Raw genomic sequence first — 26940 nt, forward strand, 5'->3', positions numbered from 1 at the left:
GCTCCAGGCTCTGAGCTAGCTGTCAGCACAGAGCCCAATGAGGGGCTTGAACCCACAAACCGTGAAATCATAACCTGAGCTGAAGTCGGATGCTTAACCGACTGAGCTACCCAAGCACCCCATCTTCATGCCTGGTTTATCTGATGAGGAAGTTGAGGCTCAGAGATTTGCCCGGAGTTGACAGTAAGCAGATAGTGGAGCTGTACAGCCAAAACAGGCTTTTTTTCCCCTTTTTAATGTTTATTTATTCTTGAGGGAGAAAGAGAGAACAAGTAGGAGAGGGGCAGAGAGGGAAAGAATCCTAAGCACGTGGGGCTTGAACTCTAGAACCGTGAGATTATGATGTGAGCCTAAACCAAGAGTTGGACGCTTGACTGACTGAGCCACCCAGGAGCCCCCAAAGCTCAAGCTCTTTACCCTTGACCATGGCAAAGTCATTCCACCTTTATGCACCCATGTTCTGCACAGTCTTCCTCCCTGTGGCCTGACGGGCACCGGTGTACAGAGGAGATGCAGAGGTGTGGGGCAGGTAAGGGTACCTCGACTTGCTGCTCAGGTCTCCAGGTGAGTAGTGCTTTGGAAGAAGCAGGCTGCTTGCTTTGTCGCTCCCCGCCTGCCATGCACAGATACTGCTTCCTACCTGTGGTCCCTACCTGTCCATGGACATGTAGGGGTTTTGCGGGGGGTGGGGGGGGAGGACTGATAATCTCTTCAGTTCAAGGCCAGATTCTCTGCCTTAACACCCGGTGGGTGTCACCAGCTGGCAGATCTTGTGGTCACAAGGCCACATGAACAGGGCCTCAGCATTTTAGGGTTGACCTTTCCTCTGATACTGACACCAAATGGCCCAAACCTCCATCCCACACATGCCACAGAACCCAGCAATTTACCTAAGATTTCATGTAGACGGCTTAGAGGTTTTCTAAAAAATCCAGCTCAGAGCCTTTGCCTTTAAACCAGAGCATCATAATTAACATTAATGTGGGTCTAAATCATTTTGTACTTTGTTTATTCCTCCTGGTCTATGTTTATTTTTCTCTCCTTTATCATTTTTTCCCTACTTGTTTGGAGGCTAAATGCTGTTTCTATTAGTTTAGGGGTTTCCCTCTTCCTCGAGGTTTCTCAAGATGCCCAGGGTGATTTAAGTCGGCCATCCCCTCTCGTTGCAATTCCTGCTCCCATTAAGTCTTCACTGTGCTCACTTCTTGCCTTTTTTTTTTTTGCTGTTGTCTTTCCATCTTCTCTCTTTTTTTAATTTATTTGTTTATTTTGTGAAAGACAACATAAGCAGGAGTGGCTCAGAAAGAGAGAAAGAGAGAGAGAGAGAGAGAGAGAGAGAGAGAGTTCCAAGCAAGCTCCACACTGTCAGTACAGAGCCTGATACAGGGCTTGAACCCACAAACTAGGAGATCATGAACTGAGCCAAAACCAAGAGGTCATGCTTAATGCTTAACCACTTAACAACTAAGCCACCCAGGTGCCCCTCCTCCTTCTCTTGACACATTCACCACAAAGGGTGCAACCTTTTAGGTAACAGGGTTGGGAGTTGTTTCATGCTGCTGAGCTTCTTAGAGCCCCTTGGCCATGAGAATCTTCTCCCTGCCCATGTCCCTTCTCGGGTACTAGCTAGTCGTTATGTTGGGTCCCCTTTAACTCCAGATCTTCTCTCCCAGAGCTCCACCCCAGCCCTTCACCATCTTGAGCCAACCTGCTCCTATCCCTACCTTGCCCAGTTTTTCCTCCCTGGACTTCTTGTTACCTGAACTCATTGTTAACTCTGCTTACTTATAAACTGTCTCCTTCCCAATAAGCTCCACAAGGGTGTCCTGCTCACCACTGTGTCAGGGTCTGAGGCTGGGCCTGGCACACAGCAGTGCAGACAAAAAGGAGTGAGTATCTATTGAACAAATGAGTGAATGCAGGCAGCCGGGTCCTCAGTGGGAACATCCACCTATTGATCCCAGTGCAGCTGCAGCTGGTGCAATGAGGAAGAGAGGTCTCCTGGGATCCCACCTCCCCCCCCCCCCCCCAGGTGCCCACCCTTTGCATCCCAAAGACCCCCTACCCCCACCTTGGCTGAAAAACCAGACTCAGGGGAGAAGGTAGAGTAACGTACTAACGTTTTTAATACAGTCTGATCAGATCAATTCACATCACCAGGTCACCCTGGGCTTGCTCACATGTGACACAGCCGAGGTACACAACAATGTCCCCACCTGCCAGCTCTCCTGCCTTCCTGGCTACCAACAACACTGAACACGCTACCTCCCTGACCAGACTGGCATTTTTAAAATTTTGCATAAAACTATTTCTTCCATAGACTTCAAACAATCAACTAGCCAAGTTAATTATGGTACATCTAAACAAAGTTTAATACTAACCCTAACGTGTGACTGCGGTTTACAAAGAGCTCTGTATCACCTGGGATAGCTTTCAGTAGCAATTCACTACAACTGGTCCTAAAAAATAATAACAATAATAATAATTAGAGAATTAAAACCCAACAGCAAGTTGAATAGTTAAAATCACATAAGAACTGGAATTTGGGGTGGGGGTGTCCTCAATAGCCGAGCTTGTCCTAGTAGCAAAATGCTAGCCTCCAGGTAGGGCTCAGAAAGGTCTGAGGCCCTCCAGGTCACGGGTCAAGCTCAGGGGCTCTTAGAGGGCACTCACCCCATGGTCCATGGGATGCTGTAGGCTTCCAGCTTCCTTGAAAACAGTTGGGCATCAGCATTGTGTAAGTGTGTGGAGACCCTGATGTGGTTTCTCTTGAGGGATATGAGAAGGGGGAGGGGACCCAAATCACCGAGGTCCCTGAATGCCGTCACGTGTGGGTTTGGGATTGGGATCACTATGAATTGAGCACCAGGAATTCCAGCTTCTGCCCATTAGAGAAACTGGGACTGGTGTGGCCTTGGAGGCCTATGTAGTGTTTGCTGCCCTTGTCCCATACCAGTTCTCGCAGATATTTCTGCAGAGTATCAGATGAGAATCTATTTCTAAAGACCACTGAAGGGATGGGTGGTGGAGAGGAAGAGGGTGGGGTGACAGGGTAGGGGGAAGGGAGAGTTAAAAACGAATAAAAATCTCTCAGCTACAGAACCCAAAGACATTACTTCCCTCCGCATTCACAGCATTTCTCAGCAGTCCCCAGTGGCCATTTCTGTGGGGACACAGCATCTGCCTCACTTCCCCTCAGGCCCCATGGGCTGCTGGTCAACCTCAGGATCTACTAAAGATGATGCAAACGCTGACTGAACAATCTGAAACCCAAAGGACTCAAGGAGAGACATGTTCTGCTGGGGAGAAAAAGGTGAGCCTAGGGCGGGGCCCAGGTCCCCCAGGGGGCCCCCGAGGGCCCGGACATGCACCTTCTGGATGTGTTTGTTCAAGTAGGACTTGGAGCGGAAGAAGCTCCCGCATTCAGGGCAGGGGTACTTCTTCTCCCCGTCAGACTCCATTTTGTTTTTGGGGACTGCCATGTCGCAGGAGAAGGAGCCATTGGTGCTCTGCTTCTCGGGCGTCTTCAGGTCACTGGCATCGGAGAGGTCACCATAGGAGTCAGAGCTCTCAATCGGATCCTGATGTGAGCATTTCTGGCCTTCTAGGAGAAAACAAAACACACAGGAGAGATGAGGCCAGGCTCTGGAGATGCCCCCTTCTGGAGGGGTCGGGAAAGGCCAGCTCACAGGCCTGTGGAGGGCAGCGGATGGCCAGCCACCGCCCTGGCAGAACCCACGGAGGTTCAGCTGGTCAGTCTGGGAGCCTGGTGTGCCTATGGGGGTGAGACAGCAGGGCCCTGGGGCTGCCAGCCTCCCTCGCCGCGGACTCTTCATGCAGGTGCATGTGTATCGCTCACCACCATCTCAGCCTGCTTCAAGGAAGAGGGTACGGAGAGGGGGCTTCCATTGCTTCCACCCAGAACAACTCAAAGACCCCCAGTTCCTAGGTATTCTGCTGGCTGCCCCTGGGAGTAAGACAGCTGTTCTGATGATGCCGAGCAGGTATATCAATGGCCTCACTTCCACACCAGGCTAGCTGCACCCTAGCAAGGCAGAACCAGAGCCACGAGGTCCTCAACCCGGCAGACGCCACTGATGGCTGAGACAGAAGCCAATCCTTTTCCCAATGCTGCAAACACAAGCCCTGCCCTAATTGCCTGCCTTCTGCCAAAACCCATCCAGGGCCCAGTGGCCAAAGCAGAGATTAAAAAGCAACTTTGAACAACTCAGTCAGCTGACTGTCCCCACACAAGGCTCAGGACAAGCCGGGCCTCAAGACAATCCTCATTGCTCTGCCTTGCCCTGCCCACACTGAAGTCCACCAATCAACCCTGCCTGGGTTCAGAGAGCCATGCTGGGAAGGGAGGTCTGTGATGGGAGCGTGGAGCATGCCATCTCTGCCATCTCTGCCGTCTGCCAAGCCTCTGGCATCATCCCCAAGGCAACAAATAGAAATACCACAGAACAACCTGAATCCACAAGTGAAGGTGGGGCTTCGGGAGCTCTCTGCAGATCAACTCCAAGTCAGAGGCAGTCACGTAGCTCATTAATCGCCATGCATCTCACAAACGCAGCCAGAGGCCCGCCAGAAAGGGCCGCTCACAGCAACCAGTCACCCCTATCAAGGGGGAAGCCAGCCCTTGGCTCCCCCTTGCCCACAGGGTCAAAGGAAAAGAAAGCATTCAGCCGCAGCTCCACACCATCCTTAAAGGGCCACAGGCAATGGACAAGCCCAGAGTGACTCATCATGCAGGACTCCTTCCAGCCTTGGGCCCAGGGCATCCCTGCAGGGTTCCAGACAGTGGGGGCTGGCCAGGAGCAAGGGAGGAGGGCTGGGGAAGAGGAGGCGGGGGCTGGATCTTGGCAGTGCCCTAAAAGCCTCACTCACTGCCCTGGAGTGAGATACCCACTTGCGACTTTTGTCCTGGAGGCCACTGCCACTCAGATCTCAGAGCCTCCTTGAGGCGGCCAGCAAGCTGGCAGCCTTCCCGCCTCCCCACACCCGGCCCAGCGCCCCCACAACACAGTCTGCGCAGAGAAGCAAAGTGCAGAGCAAGGGGTCGCTTGCCTTTGTTGCCATAGGTCCTGGCGCAGTGGAACGCTGCTCCCCCATTCGGGATGGGCTCCTGGTGCCTGGAGACCTGGGGAAGGGGAACACCGTGGTGGGTTTTAACATGGACCTTTAAGTAGGAGGCAGAGGAGAAACCTAAACAAGACAAAAGGAGATGAGATCCCGCGGCCAGCACAGAGATACCTCTCTGTTTCCCCCACGCCTCTCCTCTGGCCGCTTTGACTAGCATTCCCAGGTCAGCTGCACCTAGAAGGGGCCCCCTTGTTGGCTCAAAAACGGTTGCAACCACAGAAGACACCTGGCTTAGGACGGGTGGCACTGTCCTCAAATTGGCTTCTCTGCAGAGCCCACTCTGCAAGGCTGTGGTGGAGAACCCAGGCCGGCTGCCTGGAGGGATGGTCTGAGATCCTGCTCCCGCCAGGGCCAGAGGCCAAATGCCTCTAGGCTTGCTTGGTGCCTCAGTAAGAGCAGTTGGAGAAGATGTCCCACAGCCCCAGGTCAGCTGCAGAGATCACGGCTAGAAATGTAGTCAGAAAAGTAATGAGGCTCAATGGCAGCCATAGGACTCCAGCCAGCAGAACGTCTGCTTAACACTTGTAAAGGCAAACTGCACAACAAACCAGATGGAGGCAAGATGAAATCCCAAAGGAATGCCTCCAGGAGTCCCCTTCCTTCTATCTAGCAGGACATGTTCTATTTTGCTAACTTTCTCGCTTTCCAAATAACTGGATTTAGTAACTCTTCAGACCTTCTGAGGAACAACAAATAGCAAGTTACGTTAAAGAGGCTCAGTCAGCTCTTATTCATGGTCATCTTTTGGTTTGGGTTTGGAGCATCCATCAGGTTCGCTTAAGGAAGAAAAAGAGATCATCTTTGCCTTCATTTTGGAGGAGGGGCAATCCAGCCATCTTGAAAACTGCAGCAGCCCAACCCAGATGTTCTGGTCAGTCGAGTCATGCAATAGCTCAGGCTGGGAAGTGTAGATCTTGAGCCAACTTCCACACGAGCCACAAGTCTGAGGTCATGAAACCAGGTGGGCCAGTCAAAGAAAATGGACTTGGGTTTTGCAGGAAGTTGTGTCATCGAACTCCACTGTGGTCAAGGATCATGACGCGCCTTCAGCAGGAACCAAAGCAATTTAGCATAAGGTCCACCTGGTGTGCTAGTGCTCTTCAATCTACTCCAGATCTGGCTGACACATTCTCAAGTGCTTTTAAAATTACAGTTATAGGATAACAGTAGGATCCACTCAAAACAGGTCAAAGGCTGCAGGGTACTGTATAATGTCTGCACAAGTCTTATTTGGCATGGCCTTTCAAATGCTGTTTGAACAGTAAGTAATAAAGGTTCACTTTTAACAAGTGATAATGGTGTGCCACGGCCCAGCACGTTGCATGCACTATTCTGTAGAATTCACCCAGCCACCCTATAAGCTGGGAGTTAGTACACCTATTTCATAGATGAAAAAACAAGAGGGTTGGTAAGGATAAGTGACTTGTGGTCACATGTGCAGCTACTAAATGGTAGAGCCTAGACTCCAACCCCAGGACCATGTGCTACCCAATGGTCCTTAACCACTGAGCAGACTCTTTAAAGGGCCCTGGCCACAGAAACATCCCTTGGATTTCCATGGTAGGTTTCATTTATCACCATTTACCCTTATGTGTTTCCACCATATTGGTAGGTTAGAATGTAAGCAGCCAGTAGACAGGAGCTGACCTGTGGAAATCTTTAACACACACTCCCCTGACAGAAGCAGCTGGTGGTTTCAGAGGAAAGGGGCAATGAGTGAATTTTCCTTTCCTTCCTAATACAGCTACTTTATAGACCCTTGGTCCAGTTGCTAGTGTCCTGCCCTGCCTAGTAGAGTGAGTAATCCTGTGTTGTGACCAAGTAGTCTGCCTGGGGCCAATCACGGGGGACAGACTGGCTTAAGGGGGTCCCGTATTAACATTCTTATGAGGGAGGCTGCAGTCATGAATGAGTAGGAAAGGCTAACAGGGAAGAGGACCTTAGCCCTGCTCCTGGAAGTGGTGCTGTGGCCCCTGGCAACCAGCATAAGATATCAGGACTTTCCAAGGACACCACAACTCCACTTTAGAAGGGATTTGTTTTGTTTTTGTTTTTGAATCCCTTGTAGAGCCTCTGAAGTGGTGTGAAGCCCTCTCACGGTATAGCAGACGAGGTCCACTGAGATTAAAGGGGGCAGGAAAGGAGGAAAGGAGCAACAGGAATTATTATATTTACTCCTTGTGGAAAGAACTCTACCAGGGGAACACAGCAGATGCTCAATGAAAATCTGCTATGTTTTCCTGAAAAACAGTCTGAGAAACACATGGCTAGGTCCTCTTAACTTTACCCCAGCTGCAGACTGTACTATCTATAGCAAAACCACATGGCAGGGTAGTAGGAGTGGATCCACAGCTGCCACTTAAAGCCCAGAATTTAAACACAGAGCAACTCAGCAGCCAAGTGTTGGGATAAAACGGAAGCTGAGATTTGGAGAACATATCTTGAAAGCCAGAAACGTTTAGTGGGAATTCTGAACTCACCTGCCCATTCACCACTGATTAACCAAGAACCAGAGAGGCAGTTTGATCCAGGAACCAGAACGACATCAAAATGGTGAGCATACACGTGACTTTACTACAACCAACAAGCCAGTCTCCCCCGCACTCCAGAGATGAAGAGTTCACAAAGACTGCTGCTCCTCCATGGCATTTCTTGCTTGGTGCGCTGCAATTTGCACTCCAGAAGCAAATCTCCTTTGATGGATTCCACTTCCACAGAGGGGTCAGAGACTGCCTTCTTGTGCAAACCTTGGTGGGGCCATGCCCAATAGAGCTGTGCTGGAGGGAGGCACTAAGTAGGTTTGTCTCCGCTCAGTCCAGGGGAATGGCAGGCTGGCTGTGTCTATGACTGGCTCTGGTGACAACTTGTGCGCTCACCTCTGACTGGGGAGAAAGCTTCCTCCCCTTTAAGCAATGATGTTGGAGTTCAAATGCTGTCTCTGTCAAAGGCGGATTCCCAACAAGCTATCCCTCTTTCTCACACCAGTACGTGTGCATATATATATAAAGACCCTACTACAGAAAATTTTGAAAAGAAAAATCATGGTGATCCAACAAGTCCTTCTCAGCTTCCCACTGTTGAGCTCAACTCATTTCCTCAATTTGAAAATGAAGAAACAAGCTTTTCTAGTAGCATCAAAACTCCTTCCACTGCAAATAATCTTCCTCTACAGATGGTATGACCCACATCCTGCTATGTCTCTAGGACAAAGACAAGGTCATCTGTCTCAAATGTGGAGCTAGAGCAGCCAGGCTGCCTGCCTCCCTTCTTTCTTATTCTTCACGGGCAAGAGTCATTTGTGTGGCAGACTGGCTCTATAGGTAGTTAAGCTGACTGCCTGAGAATTGTTCAAAGGGCACCTGATCCATCCCCAACCATCTGACCATCTGGCTGACATCAGCCTTTGCTTGAACCCTCGTGGACATAAGTACATTCATTTATTTGTGCACTTCCTCCTATATCACAGCCTTGGTGGTGGGCAGGGAGAAGAATGACCCAGAGTTTTCTGCATTCCAATTCCAGGATTTTGATGTCTTTGGTATCCTTATCCTCTTTCTGGACAAACCACCTTCCTCTTCCTTTTTCTTTTTATTTCCTTAAGAGTTGTCTCTTTCTATTTCTGCTCAATGAATAAGTCTTGAGGTAGAATCCTGCTCCTTCGCTTTTTATAAAGAACAAAATTGTTTTCTCTTCCTCCTGTATGCCTAGGGAGGGTGGGGCCAGAGTCTCTTTTGTCTTGTTGGAGGAATGGAACTTCCCATTCTGACTCTCGGACCCAGAGCTGTTTAGCCTATGATCCAGATCTAGTCTTGGCTTTTCTAAGAAAAGGTGGGTTTTGATTTGACTCTTCTGGCTTCCCCAGCCCAGTCACGTGGTCTGTAGCTGCCGCCCAAGTCCTGACATACAACAGTTGCTGGCTTTGCCACATCAGCTATCTCCTAACTGGGTTGACTTTCCCTGCTGTTCCCTGCTGCTCTCAGCTCTTCTTTCCTCCAGAGCTGGGCCACCAGAGGCCATGGCCCTGTGTCTCCTGTCCAATTCTTGCCCGACTCGGCAATCTGAGCTAGGCTCTGAGTTTCATCATTAATATCTTTCTCCACTCTCACTGTTTTCCTGCCTCTGGTCTCTAACCTCAGTTCTCAGATGGAGAACCTCAGGCTTGAAAACTTGACCAAACACCTGCTGATGGCATGTTGCAGGTTTAGTTATTTGTAAGGAGCCGGTTGAGGGGGGTGGTTCTGTCAGAAAGCCAGGTTAGGTTGAAGCAAGATAAGAAACCAGCTTTTTCTAGGGCTGGGGCAGCCATGGTCAAGATGGTCAGCCACAGCCCAATAACTCCCTGCATGCAGAACCCCACTGCTCACTACTCAGGAAAGCTCCTGCCAGAAAGGGTTCAGATGATGTGTCAGAAAACAAGACAGACACTTAAGCAGCTTTTATTTCCACCTCCCCACTTTCACAGCAGATTTTCTGGTGGTACAAACATCCATACCCAGTGGCCTTCAAGGCAAACCCCAGGTGTGCAATCTCAGGGAGGAACCCAGCTCCAGGGCACCAAGAATACCCAGCTACTCAGCAGTCTCCCTCCACCAGTGATCTCAGGGCACATGGAAACAGCAGAGGCACCCGAAGATTCCAGCCAAGGACCGCAGGGGTGCCTGGTCCAGACCAGTGTCAGTGAGCTGTGTCTTTCCTAACACTGTTACAAAGCACAAGGATGGGACCTCCCAAGGATGCAGGTCCTTGTAGGGAGTTCAGAGATCTTTCACCTACCTTGTTTCCTGGGATCATCACAGCAACCCTATGAAGTGGGCAAGGCATGGTGTTCTTTACCCCATTTAAGTGATGAAAAAACTGAGGCTTAGAAAGGGGAAGGGGGAGCTCGAGGTCACAGAGTAGGGCAAGGTACGAGGGGCATGGACTAAACCCTCAGTCCGACTCCAATTCAGTACTCAATCCACTAAGCCATACCCAAGACTTCCAGAGGCATTGGGACAAGAGTCCCAGGAGAAAGGACTTCCCAGCAAGGTCCCCACCTGGCCAAAGCAAGCGCACCGTGCAGAAGCATCTTCACACCCACCACAGACGGCTACCCCAACCTTCGGCACAGATACGGCGCAAGCCTCCTCCACTGACACTGTGCTTGCACGACAGAAACCTTAGCCGTCCAACCACCAACAAGCCCTGGCAGAAGCTCAGGGGCAGGCCGGACTTCATCCAACACAACACTGGGGCCACAGAGCCAGCTCCACGTAGGCCCACTCGGCCTCAAGCACGCTGTCCTGCTCAGAGCACCTTCTATATTCCTGTCTCACCAAGGCCACAGTCACCTGGGTTTGGGCTCTTTTCCGACCGTCTGTGTTAGAAACTTTCTTCCCTTTGTCCATCTCCAAACTCAACTTCCTCCCTTGGTTGCTGAATTTCACATGCCAGTGAAATCAGCCAGCAAAAGCTCTCAAGCAGGATCCCCTTTCTTCCTACTTCTTGGGTCTTAATGACTCTCCCACCAACCTCAGTAGTTCAGTGGTGTCTGCGAAATGTATCCATCCTGCCATCCGCACAGCACATGTGTTATGAGCTCAGACTTGGAAACGGAACTCTCTCCTTCCGTTCCCACTTGCTGATCTCCTGGGAATTCCTATTCCAAGCACCCCAAGTCTGGGAAGGAAGAGGTGACAAATAGCTAGCTGGGCAATGAAAGTGTTTATCATTCAGTGAAAACAGAGGGCCAGCCGTGCAAGGAGTGGAGTCTGAGGCAAGGCGATCAGGACACCCCTGGCCTCCCACACAAGCTCAGGCCCATCCCCTGGAAGTGAGGAAACAGCAGGGAGATTACCTCGGTTACAAATACTGCAGAAGTTGCTGGGCCCCTCACTGTGCTTCTTCAGGTGGTCCGCCATGTACGCTGCCCGCAAGTACTTCCCACACACCTGGCAGGGCACCTTGTCTTCATGACAAGCCAGGTGGGAGCGCAGACGGTCTCGAGTGGCGAAAGAAGCATTGCAGGTCTGAGTGCAGAAAGGAAAATGGGATGAGATGAAAACTGGCATCACATTCCTGATTTCCCACCAAGCACACCAGGACACAAAAACTGTTTCTGGCCAACACATGGACTCCCTGTAATAAAGAGAGCTTTACATGTGGCCCATGCTTTCCCCCCAGAATGGCAAGTAAACTGCTCTTATTTTCCATGATGCCTCCTCATGAGACACCTGGGTTGGAATTATTGGTTCCAAATGGCTACCACAACATGTCCAGAGCCTTGCACATTAAGTTCCACACTCCTTTACAAAATAAAGATTAGGCATTTGTTCATTCTTAAACATGAAAAACTGACTTTAATTGTGCTGACTATAAGTAAATTTACAGAAGTAAAGTGGCATGTGAACAGACCAGTCTTCCTGTTCTCCATCTTGGGTTTTCTCTACTTGCTTTATACAAAGAATTCAATTTATCCACTGTATTCAAAAGTGACGTTGGTCTTGGCCACAGGGAAATGGAAAGGAAAGGCAGGACAAAGCACAGAGATTACTCCTTATAATATTCTTGCAGGCTTGTATTGAGAAAGCAGCCCATAAAATGATTGTGTCAATTCTGCTAACGTGAGAATGAGCAGAGAGAAGGAAGGCTGTGTGATTGAGAAGCATCTGTGGGACATGAAGCTGGGGAAAAGCTGGTAATGACAAGAATGATACCACCCCACATGGATAGAGCACGCATTCTGTGCCAGGCAGGCACCACAATTAGCCTTTCCAAGACACTGATCTCCTGCAATCCATCCTTACAGCAGCCCTCCAAAGCAGGCCATGCTATCACTCTCCAAGAGAGCATGGCTGTAGAAAGCCATGGTGTGAGCACCAACTCCTAGCGAGACCCTGAGCGGATGACCCAGGAGCTGAAGGTCAGCACCAGCATCCTGGGAGGCAGCCTCAGGTTCCCAGACATTTCCTGTACCAAAGGGCCTGACTCAATCTCAGTCCCTGACCTCTCCCCACCAAGAACCCTTCCTCATCTGGGGCTCACCCAGGTACCCCAGCCTTGGAGGTCACAGAATGTCAGGGAAGTCCTTGGGAAAGTTTTAGTCTGGCGACTTTCAAGTTGTTTTGTTCCATGGACATGTTTTAGAGGTTTGCGTCAAGTCTGACTTTATGTGTGTTTACTATTTTAGAACTCCAAGAGAAAGCAACATTCACCTTTAAGTGCATTACAGAGTGACCATTAATCCACAATCCACTGAAGACCCGCCACCCCATTAACTCATTAGAGGGGAGTTGCTGTTGCCGTCTCTGCTTAACAGAAGCGTATCCTGAGATCTCAAGGTAAATGTCTGAACACCATCACCTCGCATACAAACACTGATCTCCTTACTGTATAATCAAAGCAAGAAACTAATGTATTCAATATTGTGGAGGCTAACGACACCTCTGTTCCTACTCTAGTCCCAAATGTCTGTGCACATCAGGACAGGCCTTGCCATTCTCCATCATTATCTTTTAAGTAAATGTTAACACGTTTGAACAGAATACCTTATGCTAATGAAATACTTCCTGTAACTGTTTTATGCCTTGACAAATGAGGAAGTGGAGTTTGAAGAGTGATTTGCCTGAAGCACAGGACATCACTACTAGAGAAAACAGCACTCAAAACACTGCCACTGCCACGCCAGTCCCCTACCTGTCCTATCCTTCGGCTTCCCTGAGGTATCCCTCCCTTCCCCACTTAACAGCTGGGCAGACAGAGGCCCTGAGGAAGAAAGGACTGCTGGAATGTGAACCAGCCCCTGAGCCTGTGCTCCTCTCATTTCCAGATTCGGCACCCATAGCTTCTGGAGAGTGAAAGGTACTGATACTTTCTAATGCAGTGTGTGGGGCAGCCGGGACTCCCCTGAAAGGGAGAGGTGACAGCATTTGTGCAGACAAACTTGAGCACTCAGGTGACTCAGGAAGCATCATGGGTGCTTGGTCTCGAGGCCACAGGTGGGCCCCACCTCAATCAGGGACCTCATGATCCAATTGTAGGTGACAGTTGGGGGAAAATTCCACCTTCTACTGAGCCCATAGGCCTATAAACCAGAGCACGGGCTGCCAAAAACACCCCCAGGAGAGAGGGGGTCCACCTGCCTTTTTAGCTCGGGACAAGAGCCAGTTTTGCCAACCAGTGACCTGAGGACCGGCTCCCCAACAACGAGAGGCAGTGTGGCCTATGCCTCAGAAGTCAAAGAAACCAAAGACGGACCAGGTGTAAGAAAATGTGGTGAAAGACACATTCAGAATTCCATCTTCCACGGTCCCTGGGAAAGGCGCCACTAGACGGATGTGAAAGCCATGCCTTGTTTCTCTTGCCAACCTCCTTTGGGGTCTGTCCTTTAAAGCATTGCTTGTCACACTGTGCTACCTAAAGATAATGGACAGCCAAACCTCAATTATCCACAAGTGGATTATCCATTTGAGGGATTAGCTAAGCAAAATTAAAATCCTAGACCCAGCAGACTTTCCCCACCCCCTTCCTCCACTGATTCTCTCTCAAGGAATGAAGGCTAACTTTAGCCTGAGCAAACATAATTAGGAATGGAAATCTGCTGCTGGGTGGGGGGAGCACAAACACAACAAAAACTTTCACTGTATTACAAAGCCAAGCTGAAGTGATTGTTGGCTTCTCTGTGCCAGAATTGACCTTTGGTGGCTCGAGTCCCCAAGGTTTTCGGGGGGAATTGTTCAAAGTGTACAAGCCTGAGTCTAGGCCTGCCAGAAGTTCAGACAACACAGAACATAAAGAGCCTGGTCACATGACACAAAAGAGTGGCCAATGGGGAGAGAGATCCCAAAGAAAGGGACGCCTAGAATCTCTACACTGGGGCCACTCAGGAGAAAGACACTTCCCATTCTAGAGACAGTGAGAAGATAGAGGGACCCTGACGGGACAAGAGCAAGCCAGCATAGCATGCTCTGATCACCACTGATGTTCGGAATGGCTGCCACCTTACTCATGGCCCTGTGCACAGGCAGCCTGTTGTTGTTAGGAGCACACCTCCCAGGTCCCAGCCCAGCAGCTTGGGTCACCTCTAGTCATCACCACTCAACATGGAGTCCCAGGCATGCTCCCTTCACTCCTCTGACAGTTTCTCCCCAACCCAGAATTCCTAAAGCTTTTCTTCCCAGGGGTTGAGCAGCTCAGGAATGTGGCCCAAATGGTATCAAGGACACTAGTGCACATCCAACCTTTGGTGTCCTTTGAAGTCTGGCAGTCTGGGGGTGGGGCTGGGGGCATGGTCTTAAGCAGTCTTTTTATAGCCCTGGAAAAGTCTAAGGGCAATAAATGCAGGCCCAGTGCCATTGGCCTTGCTGGCCCCCTTTTTCTTGGGGGTGCCAGCTCCCTTCAATTGAATTCATTGCTTCTCTAATGAGCTATCCTCAAGCCCAAATCACCCTAACTAGTCCCTGAGAAATGGGGCCACTGAAAGCAATGGGAGAGGTCTTGAGTTGCTCTGGTCTCTCAGCTTCAGGCCAAACTCCACTGGGGATAATACCCCAGTCCCACTGCATGCGTTAAGCCAGCAGTACCTAAGGCATCTGAGCCAGTTAAGGATGCTCAGCCCAAGTCCTAAGGAGATTTGTGTGTCACTTCCAAGCCTGAGGATTCATGCCTAAACATTCAGATGGCCTTTTGACTCAAGCTGTGGCATCAGTCTCTGTAACTGGCTCTGTAACTGGTCATATGGCATCAGGAGGGGTGGAAAAGGTATAGTCTGTGCCTAGCTCTTGCCCAGGGAACCAACTCCCAGAGACCATCTCTTCACCTCTGATGCTTTCAAAATACACACCATGCAAAACAGATGTCCTTGCTGTTTAACCAAGCCGGGCACACCGGCTGGCCAGCCCAGAGCATGAAAGCCAGCATGTCTTCACCTGCTGGGTCACCTTCAGGGGCATTCTGGCTATGGGGCTGGAGGTGGGGCCAGTGGGTCTGTAAGAGTGTGTGTTGGAGGGCAGGGTAGGAGCGGGCTCATACGTACACTGAGGGACAATGATGTCAGTGTTATGACAGAGACCAAGGACAAAACACACAAAGCCTCAAATGTTAGAATGAAAACTTTTATCATCATTCCTGTTTTCCCCGCAAAGGCTGCGGGGGCTAAGGGACACACCACTGGGATCTAAGGGGGGGGGGGGTGTCTACATCTGCTTTATAAGCCCCAAAGCCATATTTGGGGATGACCCAATATAAAGCTAATGGTTAGTCTAGTTCCTGAGCAGACCTGCTAGTAGACCTCAAAAACACAAAAATCTAATTCACTAGCCAGACACGAAAGCAGGACCTGTGTGAGTGGGAAGGGAAGAGGGCAGCACGGGTCGACCCAGTTGCAGTTGTTCCAGTCTCCTCTGGAGGGGGATTCACCCCTGGAGTAGGGGAGAGGGGTGGCCAAGCCCCATTCCAGAACCCCTTACGGGAGGCCATGCCAAGGGAGGGGAAGTACGTAAGCCAGTGACTTAGTTACGGGAAAGCACCAACCTCTAAAGTCACCCCAGCAAAGACAGGCAGGCACTCAGGGATGCCACCTGTTAAAGGGGGAGAAAAAGGCAAGAGAACCCAGAAAGAAACCTGGAGGCTATGAGGGGGATCCAGAAAGGAGCTCCTTACTACCCCTGGGGTCTCTGAGCTCGGAAAGACTCCAAGTCACCCAGGGAGGAGCTGGGCATGGTGGGCAGGAATCATTGTGCTGGCCTCTCTGAAAATCAGGGGTCTCAGAGCAACCGCCATTCCTGTTCCCCTCCACAGAAAACCCTCTCTGGGGAGGCTGAGGCTAGCCTACAGGCCACTGGGTAAAGGCCCGGCTGCCCTCTGAGGCAGTCCAGCCCTGCCTCAGATATCCCGGCGGGGCTGGGCAGAAGAGAGCGCTGCTGGAGTGTGCTGGGCCCAGATTTTCAAGGGCTGGGAATGATTTTTTTAGAGAAAGGGAAAAGGCGGTGTCAGGAACCGAATGGGACGACCTCCACAAAGCAGGCTGGGCAAAGTCCCATGATGGCAGGTCGCTAGGAAGAGATTCCAGGGGCGGCAGGCCGCTGCTGCTCCCAACCCACACCTGGAAAAAGGGCAGAGAGTGCAGGTTACCCCCCCAGGCCACCGGGCATGCCCCCACTGCCCTCTGGGCTCCTCCTACTCTGCCAGGCTGCTCAGCACGCTACCTGGGAGAGTCAGAATGTGCTCTGTGATTAGAGAATTAGTGAGAGAAGGCAGTGAGGCACAGATGGATCCCAGCATGCCCACCCTGGGTCCTTGTCCTCAGGGGAGGCCACCTAGCCTGGCTGGCTGTAAACACCGTCCTCCACACCCTACCTACAGAATGTTCATTCCTCCCTGCAGGGCCCCCTAAACCCTCCCTCCTTGCCACCAACAGGGTAAGACAAACAGGTTACCCTACCAGAGGCAGTAAAACAAGCACTCCACCACTCTGTCTCCCCCTCAGATGGCAGGAACTTGGCACGGGAGGGGAAACAGCCAAGAAGACACAGGCATTTTCCATCCACACAGGAATGCTCAGTGGCCAGAAGAGGAAATTCCATTTTCTGGGCACACAGGGCCCCCAGATATTGTTGAAGCAGACAAACCAAGGGTAAGAATCTTGCGCAGCCTTCCCTACGTACTACTACACAAAGAACTCATAAGGAGAGGAAACTACCCTCCTCTCTAAGTCCTCAGAAGCCCTAGCTGTTTGCACATGTGGTTCAACACATGGGTTAAACAGGTGCCAGTGCTCAGAGAATGAGACCATCTTCTCTCATCCTCCTTCACTGTCGTTCCTACTGCTACCTCTTGTGCCCTAAGCTCAGGGGACCCAGAAGTTCAGACAAGGGGTAAGAGCTGCTAGTTGAACCACCAGGAGCTCTTTACAAACCCTGCCCTCTCCATGGTGGCCCCTGCAAACTGTTGGGAACCAGAAGCCAGGCCCAACAGGGAGGCCAGTACCCCCAGGATGACACTTGTGCAATGTGGCCCACCATTCAAGGAGCTGGCAAATGCCAGGAGAGGAAAGCCAAGCAAAAGAGTGAAGACAGAGACAGGGTGGGAACCAGGACCCAGCAACCAGGAAGGAGGGGACATCAGCAGTTGGCGGGGGAGGGGGCCAGGGGGAAGAACAAAGGAGGAAAGCAGAAGGAGGGTGGAGGGACAGAGGGGGAGGTGTGCAAAGCAGTGGTGGTCAGTCAGCCGGCCCAGCACACACATCAGCTGGCTTGTGGCCCGGCTGTGAGAAACAGCAGCATTCTCTTTCAGCCCATCTCTGCCCTGGCCCGACCCCTACCTGACACTTGTGAGGCCGCTCAGAAGTGTGCACCTGCTTGATATGTCCGTTCAAGTGATCAGGCCTGGAAAAGAGAACCACGAGAGACTTTAAAACAAGACCTCAAAAGACAGGACCACAAACTTGGCCAGACCCACCCCCCCAACCTGTACAAACCCCGTTGGAGAGGACTCCCTCTTCCATCCCAGGATGACAAAGACAAAGTCACCACCCAGCTCCACAGGCCCAGGCCTCTCTGCCCTGGTTTTCTCTAGAGGGGGAAGGGAAGTGAGTGTCTCTGACCTTGCCTACCCACCCACTTCCCCCCCACCAGAAGCTCAAATGACTTCTAGTACCCGAGGAGGTGGCTTTAGAATGGGACAAGGCTGCTTTACTGCGGCCTTTCTGGGAGGGGATATGTGTGATTCATTGTCCAGGCTAAAGCCCCTTAGAAACTCAGTATTCCCCTCCCCCAGCCTCTCCCACCGGGACAGCCAATGAATGCCACCCGGATGGAATTCAGTCCCCAGAGGCCAGGGATAGAGCCTTAAGTCCCCAGCTGGGCTGGTAAACCACCAGATGCCCGCTGGAGCAGGTGGGCAGGGGCTGCCTGACCGGTAAGACTGGTTCCTGGTTGGGGCCCCTCCAAGGGAGTTCTCCTTCTGTAGATCACACAGACACAAGGTCCTCAGTATCCAGGCAAGTTAAAACCGGCCTTTTATTCTGAATATTCTCTTAAGAGGAAAAACAAAACAGCCCTCTGCTCCCAGACAAGTCCTCCGTTTCCTATCAGGCTCACTAAAAAGTGAATCTAAAAAGACATCCTGACCCCTCCTCACTGCCCTGAAAACATAAAAGGGATCTGTGGGTTCAGTTAGGCTCTGGAGCTACCAGATCAGAGCAGATCAGAGATTTTGGTGCGAGGAGACTCTGGGTGCAGAACTCTGTGCCCCATGATCCGAGGAGGCTGAGGGGGGGGGAGCTTGAGCGCGCCCATCCAGGATCGCCAGTGCTCTGTGGGAGGAGGGATTTGGTGGCATGGAGTGTAAGAGTCCCAGATGCACTTGTTTCAGCCCCTCCCTGGGCAGCCATTCAAGCAGGGAAAGTCGCTGGAGGAAAAGCTCCCGCCCCCAGAGGGGGCCCCACGCCTGGTGCCGGAAACACAAAGGGAGCCCAGGGAGAAGAATGGTGAGGGCCTGTGGCTGTGGCCTGAGGAATCCAGCCCCTTCCCACAAGGCCCAAAAGGAAGACAGACAGTAGGGCACGCCTAGTGCCAGAGAACTTCCCTGAGGGAAGAGAAAGCAGCTCTCTGCCACAAAATTAGGGCCACTGAAATACTCTCTACTGTCTCCAAACCTGATGTGGCCCTAAAGGGTCAAGTGACTCCAACCGATCCCACACCCCCTGATCTCAACAAGAAACTGTCCCATGAGCCAGAAACAGGGCAGGTCATGAGGAGGGACACCATTCCTCACCTGGAGAAGCCTTTCCCACAGCTCTGGCAGATGTAGGGCTTGCCCACCGACCCATCGTGGGACCGCACATGGTAGGACATACGATCTTTTCTCTTGAATCGCAGCCCACACACTGGGCAGGAATAGGGCTTCTCTCCCGAGTGGGAAAGCTTGTGCCGATTGAGATGGTACACGTCACGGAAAATCTTGCCGCAGATCTCACATGCCACCTGCTTCCTGGTCCGGCTCCTCTTTCGGGGGCCATCGGGGTCCTCAGAGATGGGTAGCCCATTCTCACCCAACCTCGGAGGAGGAAGGTCGATATAGCCCAGCTGGAGGCTGGTGACACCATGCTGGGCCTCATGCTGCCGGAGCCGGTTGGCATCAGTGAACACCTTCCCACACAGGCCACATGGAAGGATGCCCGCCTCCCTCAGGCCCCCTGGGGACCCAAACATTGAGTCCAGCAGGTTGGCCTTCCTTGGGCGGCCCCGGCCTCGCTTGCCAGTCAGGGGAGGGGCACTGGATGCCACATTGGGAAATGGGGAAGTCAGCAGTTGGGGGGACAGGGGTCCGGCCACCATGGGCAAGCGGTCCACCCCAGGTAACACAGGCAAAGAGGCTTGGCTGGCAATGGCTGCACCAGCAGCCCGGGCTGCCTCCTCCTCGGGCTGCATGCTACCTGCGATGCCATTGCTGTTGGCTGCCAAGGCTGCCCCGTTGGTCATGTCCAAAGGGAAGCCCAAGTCCGAGGTCCCAGGGGGCCGAAAGAGCATGATGTCTGCCCGGGCAGGGGGCACAAGGATCTGCACATTGGACTGTTTGATGACTTCCTGGCAGATCTCAATGACCGACCTCATCAGTAGGAACTTGGCAGCCGTCATGAGCTCGGGGAAGCTCTCCAGGCGAACCACGATGCGGGAAGTGTAGGCGAAGTCCAAGATGTCCCCAAACACCTTGGAGCTGATGGTGTGCATCTCCAGCTCCCGGCTGCCCCCAGCCCCGCCGCCTGGGGCCGCCGCTGCGCCCCCCACGTCAGCGGGACCCCCGTCTGCAGTTCCGCCGTCGCCCAACTGGGCGCTGAACACCGACTCAAAGTACTCGCTGCAGGCGGCCAGCACGGCGCGGTGCGCTGGGAAGCTCTCGTCGCCCACCCGCAGGAGCACGTCGCAGAAGCGCCCGCCGTTTTTGCGCTGCTGGTTGAGGTTGTGCAGCATCTCTGTGCTGTGCCTGCTCACCTGATAGGTGTAGCAGCCCGATGGGCCGCAGGAAGCGTCGTTCACCCGCTCCATGGCCGCCGCCCCCTCCCCACAAACACGGCCGCGGCACTTGCCCGCCCTCCTCCCTTCCCCTAGGCAGCAAGAAGCGAGACGCAGTCGACGTATCTACACTCCCCACACGTGCCGGCCCGGGGCTCTGTAGTCTCGCAGGTGCGCCGAGCGCACACGCCCCCTGCCCGGATCGGACTGTCTAGACGGCAAGGCTCACCACCTCCCACATAGCTGCCCCCACCCCTGCTGGATTGCGCGCTCCTCTCTCCTCTCCGCCCGCCCGCCCGCCTGCCTACCCTTCTTGGTCTACCTCCGGGGGGTACGCGAGCAAAGAGGTGCGCCCCTCCTGCAAACGCGCCTGCCACCTCCCCTCCCGCCCGCCAGGCGGCGCCGGCGCGCAGCCAAAAGGGGCGCGCGCGCGCGGGGAGGAGGCGGAGGGGGTCTGCCGCGCAGGCGTGCGCGCGCGCGCCGCGGCTTTTCCCGGGCCCGCTGGGGGCGCGCGCTGCGTCCCCTGCAAAGCGCGAGCCGGGGCGGGGGCGCCGGAGCGGAGGAAACAAAAGGCGAAGGCGGCGGCGGCGGGGCGCGCACGGGGGCGGCAGCGCGGGCTTGGTCCCGGAGTCTGGCGGGTGGTAGCAACGGCGAACGCTGGAGCGAGCGGGCGGCGGCAGCGGCAGGGTGGGCCCTTCCCTGGGCTGGGCGAAGGCGGCGGTGGAGCGGCGGCGCTGCGGCCCCGGCCTCCGTGTGTTCGGAGCGGAGGAAAGATGGCAGCGGCTGCACTTCCTCTTGCACTTTCACCCCTGGGGGGAGGAGAAGGAGGGGGCGATACCAACAACACCCCCCCCTCGCTTGCAGGGGAAAAAAAAAGAAACAGCGAGCTCGGCGTGGGGGGCCCCCGGCGCCCCCGGCCCTGCACGTGCGCACCCGGATCCCTGGTCCCGGCCGCCCTGCGCTGCAAACTTTCCACTTTCTTTGTGCCGAGCGCCCCCCCCTCACCCTGACGAGGATGCACGTCCCCCCTTCCCTATTTATACACCCCCCCCCGCAGCTCCGCTCCCCCCGCTTCCTGCCCCCCCTCCCCATTCCCCAGCTCCGCCAATGCTGGCGCAGACTGAGCCCCCGTCCGGCCCCCGCCTCCCCACCCCGCCCGCGGGGCCGGGGGCTGCAGTCTCAGCCCCCCCGGACCAATGCAAACGAAGCACCAAGCCAGCAAACCAGCTCCCACTGTCCCTCCCTCCCCGCCGAGAGTGGCGGCGAGCGGACGGGAGGGAGGAGTGGGGGACCAAGGGGTGCAGATCAGGGCCCCCCAGTCTGTGGTGTGCCCCCGTAAGTCTAGCGGGCGTCGGTTACTCTTCGGAGCCCCACTTTAATGCGCGAAATCCCCAGAAGTCGCCTGAGACCGTCTCCCCGCTCCCAACCCCAGAGAGGGCCCGGGGTCTTGGCTGGGGGCAGGCCGAACCTCCGGAGCTGCTTCTGCACCCGGCTCACTGGCCGAACGAAAGGGGCTGCGTGCCTGGGAGAGCCGGGGAGATGAAGCCATCGTCCAGTCTTTCCCCCAAACACCACACGCCGAGCTTTGTGCCCCTGGGAGCGGGAAGTCACTAGCTCAGGGAGGCGACAACATAGAGTCAAGGGCGGTGGACAGGAGCAGGGGGGCTCCGCGCACTCCAGCACCCCCCAGGGAACTGGGGTTACTGGAAGGGTCCGGGAAGCGCTGTAAAGCCTCCTTGGGCCGGGAGCATCCCCATCGCCCGCAGCCCAGAGAGTCGCCGAGCGCTCGAGCCACGGGCCCCGTCGGCAAGCCAGGGCGCTTTGTCCCTGGCGGGCCCGGGGATGCTGCCGTGCGCGGGTTGGATACGGAGGTTCGCCTGCGGGGGAAGCGCTGGCGGCCGCCGCCCGGTAGCCGTACTTGGAGTCCGGAGCTTCAGGCACCGCGTGTGCGGGAGGGAAGTTCTCACAGTTGCAAAGAGGGAGCAAAGTACATGTTCCAAACTTTCCACGGTTCCAAATTGAGCGCTTCCATTAAGAGAAGCGGTGTGAGGGGAAAAGGATTCTGGGTATTAGCATGCAGATGAACGGTCCCGGCTTCCAACTCCGCTCCGGATTCCCGAGCGCTCGATTGCTTGGAGCCACGCGCGCCCAGGGGGGCCTCCAGGCGAGGCGCCTTGGGGGGACCCGAGTTCGAATTCAAGACCTCGGCTTTCTGGTTGTGTGTTCTGGTGTCGCTTGGCGGCTCTGAAGCCTCTCTTAAACCGTCAGTTTCCTAATATGTACCACCGGGATAGCAGCACCTGTCTCATGAAGTGATGAAGATTCAAAAGGTCACGTCTACACAGCACTTAATTATATGCTGGGTCTTTCTCCTCACACACCTCCGCCCTTCCTAGGGCATAGTAGGTGCTAAACGCCTGTTGGAGAGAATACATGAAGCTTGGAGGCTTGAGGAAAGTTTCCAGTCCTGGGAGCGAGGCGTTCTAAACCCATACTTGGTTGTGTCCTCTCAGGCTAGTGTTTCATCCTCTCTGAGCTATGGCTCAGAGATTCTTGGGCGAATCCCAGGATCCACAATATTTGTGTTCAAAAGTACCTATAGGGAGTAGCCACAAGGAAAGAGATCTGATTATTGAGTGCTTGTGGTATATACATGTCCTCTCTCTAAGGTACATGTAAATAGATACATTCTACTGCTGAAGAAACAAGAAGATAAGTGACTGGTCCAAGACCACACAAATCCAACCAGTTAATCTGAGTGTGCCCTTTCCGTACCCGTGCCTCATGAACTGGGAACTCACCAGTGCCTTGCTTATAAGACCATACTGTAACTGGCTTCATCCCAGAGGGTTCACCCAATGAAGATGGATTCACAGAGTGCTCTCAGGATGGACCCTCATCCACAGTGCAGTGAGGAACACTGAAGATGCAAACAGCCTCATTTTGCAGATAGGAAGCCTGAGGTTCAGGGAGCTTGAGTGAGTGGCCCAGGATCCCACCTTGGAGATATAGCCAAAGACAGATCTAGATCTCAGTTCTGGCTCCAGCTGCATGTCACCTAGGCAGTAGAATTGTTAGGGGAGCACTGAGGCTGTGGTGATCTCTCAAATTAATCTCTAATTTGACCTTCAGTTTTGCCCATCTCTTGGACTCCCTCCCAGAAATCCATTCTGTTACTTCAGGTTACAAGGTGTGCTTAGAGGACATACTTTTTTTTTTTTTTTGTAATTGAGGTGAAATTTCACATAAAATATCTACCATTTTAGAACTGTGTAATTCAGTAGCACATATTACATTCACAGTGTTGTACAATACCTCTATGAAATTCCGAAACATTTTCATCATTCCAAAAGGAAATTCTGTACTCAGGCTTTTTTTTTTTTTTTTTCACTTAGTGTAATGTTTTTGAGGTTCGTCCATGTTGAAGCACAAATCAGTATTTCATAACTTTTTATGGCTAAATTCCATTATATGGATATACTATCTTTATCCATTCATCCATCAATGGTCTTTTGGCTATTGTGAATAGTATTGCTATGAATATTCATGTACAACTATTTGTTTTAGTTCCAATTTTCAATTCTCTTGGATATATACCTACCAAAGGAAGTGCTGGGTCATGTGATAATTCTGTTTAACTTTTTGGGAAACCAAACTGTGATCCACAGCTGTTGTACCATTTTACATTCTTACCACACACATATGTTTATAAGTAATTTTAGAGTTGGTCAAACTTCCCATTTTATAAATGAACATGCTGAGGCTCAGAGAGGTTAATCTGTCCCAGGTCACACAACAGGGTCCAGACTAGAACCAAACTTTCCTGAGTCTCTAGCCTTTCACCCACCAAGAGCCTCTCAGTCTCTCAAAGACCCAAACTACCAGCCTGACCATTCATTGATATATTTGACAAACCTGTCCAGTGAAAAACTAAGCTAACCATACTTATGAAGCTCCTTCTTTCCTCAACATTTGTTGAAAAAGCCCAACACCATGTTTCCAATTTCCGGGCTGCACCTTGAAAAGATGCAGACCTTGCAATCCCTGCATCTGCCTCCTGCTGCTGGCCTGGCGGCCCCTCTTCTGTTGCCATGGAAACCACGCACCTCAGTTTTGGCAGTGCACCAACTGGACAGTGAACTGAGAGCATCCTTATCTCCCAGGGTTAAGTGGAGCTGTCAAGGTGATTTGCTCACTGAATCTGTATTTATTGAGCACCTACTAAGCACCAGGTTTTGGGGCTCTTTGTTTTAGATGCTAGGGATATAGCTGTGGACAAGGTAGACCATGGACGTTGCCACCAAAGAGCCCACAGCCTCGGGGAGGAGACAGACAAAACACAAAGAAATAAAAAAGGCTTTTTCTGTCTCCTCTCCCCATTTCTTCAGAATCTCCTATCTTTTCAAACCCTGCTCAAGTCCCATTTCCCCTGGGGCATCCTCCTCACAAGCTCAGATCCAGGTGATAGCTCCTCTCAGCTATCACAGCACTTTTTTTTTTTCTAATTGCAAGTGATATGTGTTTTGCAGAAAATTCAGAAAAGACATGAAAACACAAAGAAAAATAAAGATATTCTGTAATTTTACCACCAAGAGGTAAGCACTGTCAACATTTCCTTGTGGTCTTCCCCCCCTTTTAAAAAAATTTTTTTTTAATGTTTCATTTATTTCTGAGAGAGAGAGACAGCATGAACAAGGGAGGGTCAGAGAGAGAGGGAGACACAGAATCCGAAACAGGCTCTAGGCTCTGAGCTGGCTGTCAGCACAGAGCCTGACGTGGGGCTCAAACCCACGAACCGTGAGCTCATGACCTGAGCTGAAGTTGGATGCTTAACCGACTGAGTCATCCAGGCGCCCCAGGTCTTTTCCCTTTTTACATGTGTATAATATTTTTTTTTAACATACTTGGGTTCTATATTAGATATTGCTTTATAATCTTGCCTCATAATAATATATTTTCTTCCCAGCACATTATGAAGTTCCCCAAGGGCAGGGACAGAGCATTGATAATAACAGAGAACATTTGTTGAATGCAAACTGTCCCAGCCACGGTACTGAGTGCGTTACTTAGTGTACCCTCTGTAATTCTCAAAACACTCTTATGAGGTGTCTACTCTGAGATTCTCATTTTACAGATGAAGAAACTGAGGACTTGGCCAGGTAAGGAAGGAAGAGTGATGGCCAAAAGCCATCACATGAGACAGAGTGGCCCCTGGACCTTGGTTTGCTCCTGGGAACTTCCCCATGAATCCCAGCTGCCAGGCTTTGTTGAATGATTGGCCATGAGCCAGGGACCCACCCAATAGGAGGAGATGATAGAGTAAAGCATAGAAGAGAGGCACCCTTGTTTCTACAGGACAACAAAAAGCCTCCCCACCCACCTTTTTTTTTTTTTTTAAGTTTTTAAATTTGTTTAATAATCTCTACAGCCCCAATGAGGGGCTCGAACTCACAACCGCAAGATCAAGAATCCCCCACTCTTCCAACTGAGCCAGTCAGGCACCCCCCACCCCATGCTCATCCTTACTGGGCTTGCTTAGAAGACCTGTGAGCCCAACCCACCTCCTCACTGACTCTCCTGTGCTGGGCTGTGTTTGGCTCTCTAATAACAATTATTATTAAGATTATTCATGGAGCAATCAAGTTACTTCATGCAGGAGCAGAGCTCTGGGTTTGGAGCCAAATAGATGTGAGTTCAATTCCAGCTCTACCTCTTGCTGACAGTGTAGCTCTGGGTGAACTGCGCCAGTTTATTTAACTCCCCCAGTCTTTCTCTGAGACTAGCATGATTGCCCACTTTTTAGAGGTAACTGGGAAGTTAGGTGGTTCATCCAAGCCTGCACCAGTGAGGGTCCAAATTGAGAGCAGGCCCCCCTAAGTCTGACAGCCAGGCCCTTTCCACTGAACCCTGGGCCTCTTTTCTTTCTCTTGATAATTGGGTTCCCTCTGTGACTGGAAAGAGTGTACAGATCATCTGCCTGTTCTGTTCTTCCTGCTCTTTGAGCTTCACTAAGGATCAAGCAAGAGGCACAGGCTCAGAAGCTCCTGCCTTCTGCCCCCACCAGGGTTATCTGGGGCCCTCTTGCTGTGGTCTTCAGGGGTGACAGTGCTCCTACTGGCCATGGTTTATCATCCTCAGTCATTTCCTGCCTCTGGGTCACCAGCAGGACCTTAACCCTTTTTAGTTAGTCAGGAACAAAAAGGGGGAAAAATCCTCATAAGCAATTGTTCTACATTTTCTATACTCAAATTTATGAACACTCTCTTTTTGTTCCTAATTAACTAAAGGACAGTTAAGGTGCTGTTGGTGACATGGGGGCAGGAAAACATGGCAGGTGATAAACTGTGGCATGCACACCAGTGGCAGAAAACTGGCTGTATATGACAAAGAGTTAATCCCTTTAATGTAGATAGAGTTCTTAAAGATGAATTTAAAAAAAAAAAAAAAACTCAAGGTATTTTTTACTGCTTTTTAGGCATTTTGTTAATTTGAAATTTTTGAAAATAAATTAATTTTTAAAATTGTGAATGAACTTAAATGCCACTGAGTTGTACACTTTAAAATGGTTACAATGCTGGGGCACTTGGGTGGCTCCGTCAGTTAGGCATCTGACTCTTGATTTCGACTCAGGCTGTGATCTCACAGTTTATGAGTTCTAGTGCTGCATCAGGCTCTGAGCCTTCTTGGGATTCTCAATGTCTGCCCTTCCCTTACTTTCTCTCTTTTTCAAAATAGGTAAATAAACTTTATTAGAAATAATAAAAGAATGAAATAGTTACAATGGTGAATTTTATATGTGCATTTT

General features: G+C 51.9%; 1 protein-coding gene across 4 annotated transcripts; it reads right to left on the minus strand.

Moving 5' to 3' along the window:
* Positions 1–2108: 2108 nt before the first annotated feature.
* PATZ1 (POZ/BTB and AT hook containing zinc finger 1) lies at positions 2109–20372 on the minus strand. Of its 4 annotated transcripts, none has more exons than XM_039225935.1 (5): positions 18898–20372; positions 17444–17507; positions 10982–11153; positions 5071–5208; positions 2109–3604 (listed from the first exon to the last, which is right to left on the minus strand). In XM_039225935.1, exons 1-5 carry the CDS (start codon positions 20166–20168, stop codon positions 3186–3188), a joined length of 2064 nt encoding a protein of 687 aa, XP_039081866.1. In that variant the 5' UTR covers positions 20169–20372; the 3' UTR covers positions 2109–3185. The 4 variants fall into 4 exon arrangements, with proteins under 4 accessions (XP_039081866.1, XP_039081867.1, XP_039081868.1 ...); XM_039225937.1 differs by having other exon boundaries at positions 3477–3604; positions 5071–5143; XM_039225936.1 differs by lacking the exon at positions 5071–5208.
* Positions 20373–26940: the final 6568 nt, after the last annotated feature.

The sequence above is a fragment of the Hyaena hyaena genome, unplaced genomic scaffold (genome assembly GCF_003009895.1).
Source record: "Hyaena hyaena isolate Hyena2069 unplaced genomic scaffold, ASM300989v1 scaffold_19, whole genome shotgun sequence".
NCBI lineage: Eukaryota > Metazoa > Chordata > Mammalia > Carnivora > Hyaenidae > Hyaena > Hyaena hyaena.

Excerpts from the sequence above, each read along its gene's own strand:
- PATZ1 (XM_039225935.1), bottom strand. The coding sequence starts at position 20,168 with ATGGAGCGGGTGAACGACGCTTCCTGCGGCCCATCGGGCTGCTACACC. Across the intron at positions 11,154-17,443 it reads AGCGGCCTCACAAGTGTCAG|ACCTGCAATGCTTCTTTCGC; the intron begins GTAGGGGTCGGG and ends TTCTGCACTCAG. Across the intron at positions 5,209-10,981 it reads CTGCAGTATTTGTAACCGAG|GTTTCTCCTCTGCCTCCTAC; the intron begins GTAATCTCCCTG and ends TGTCTTGTTTAG.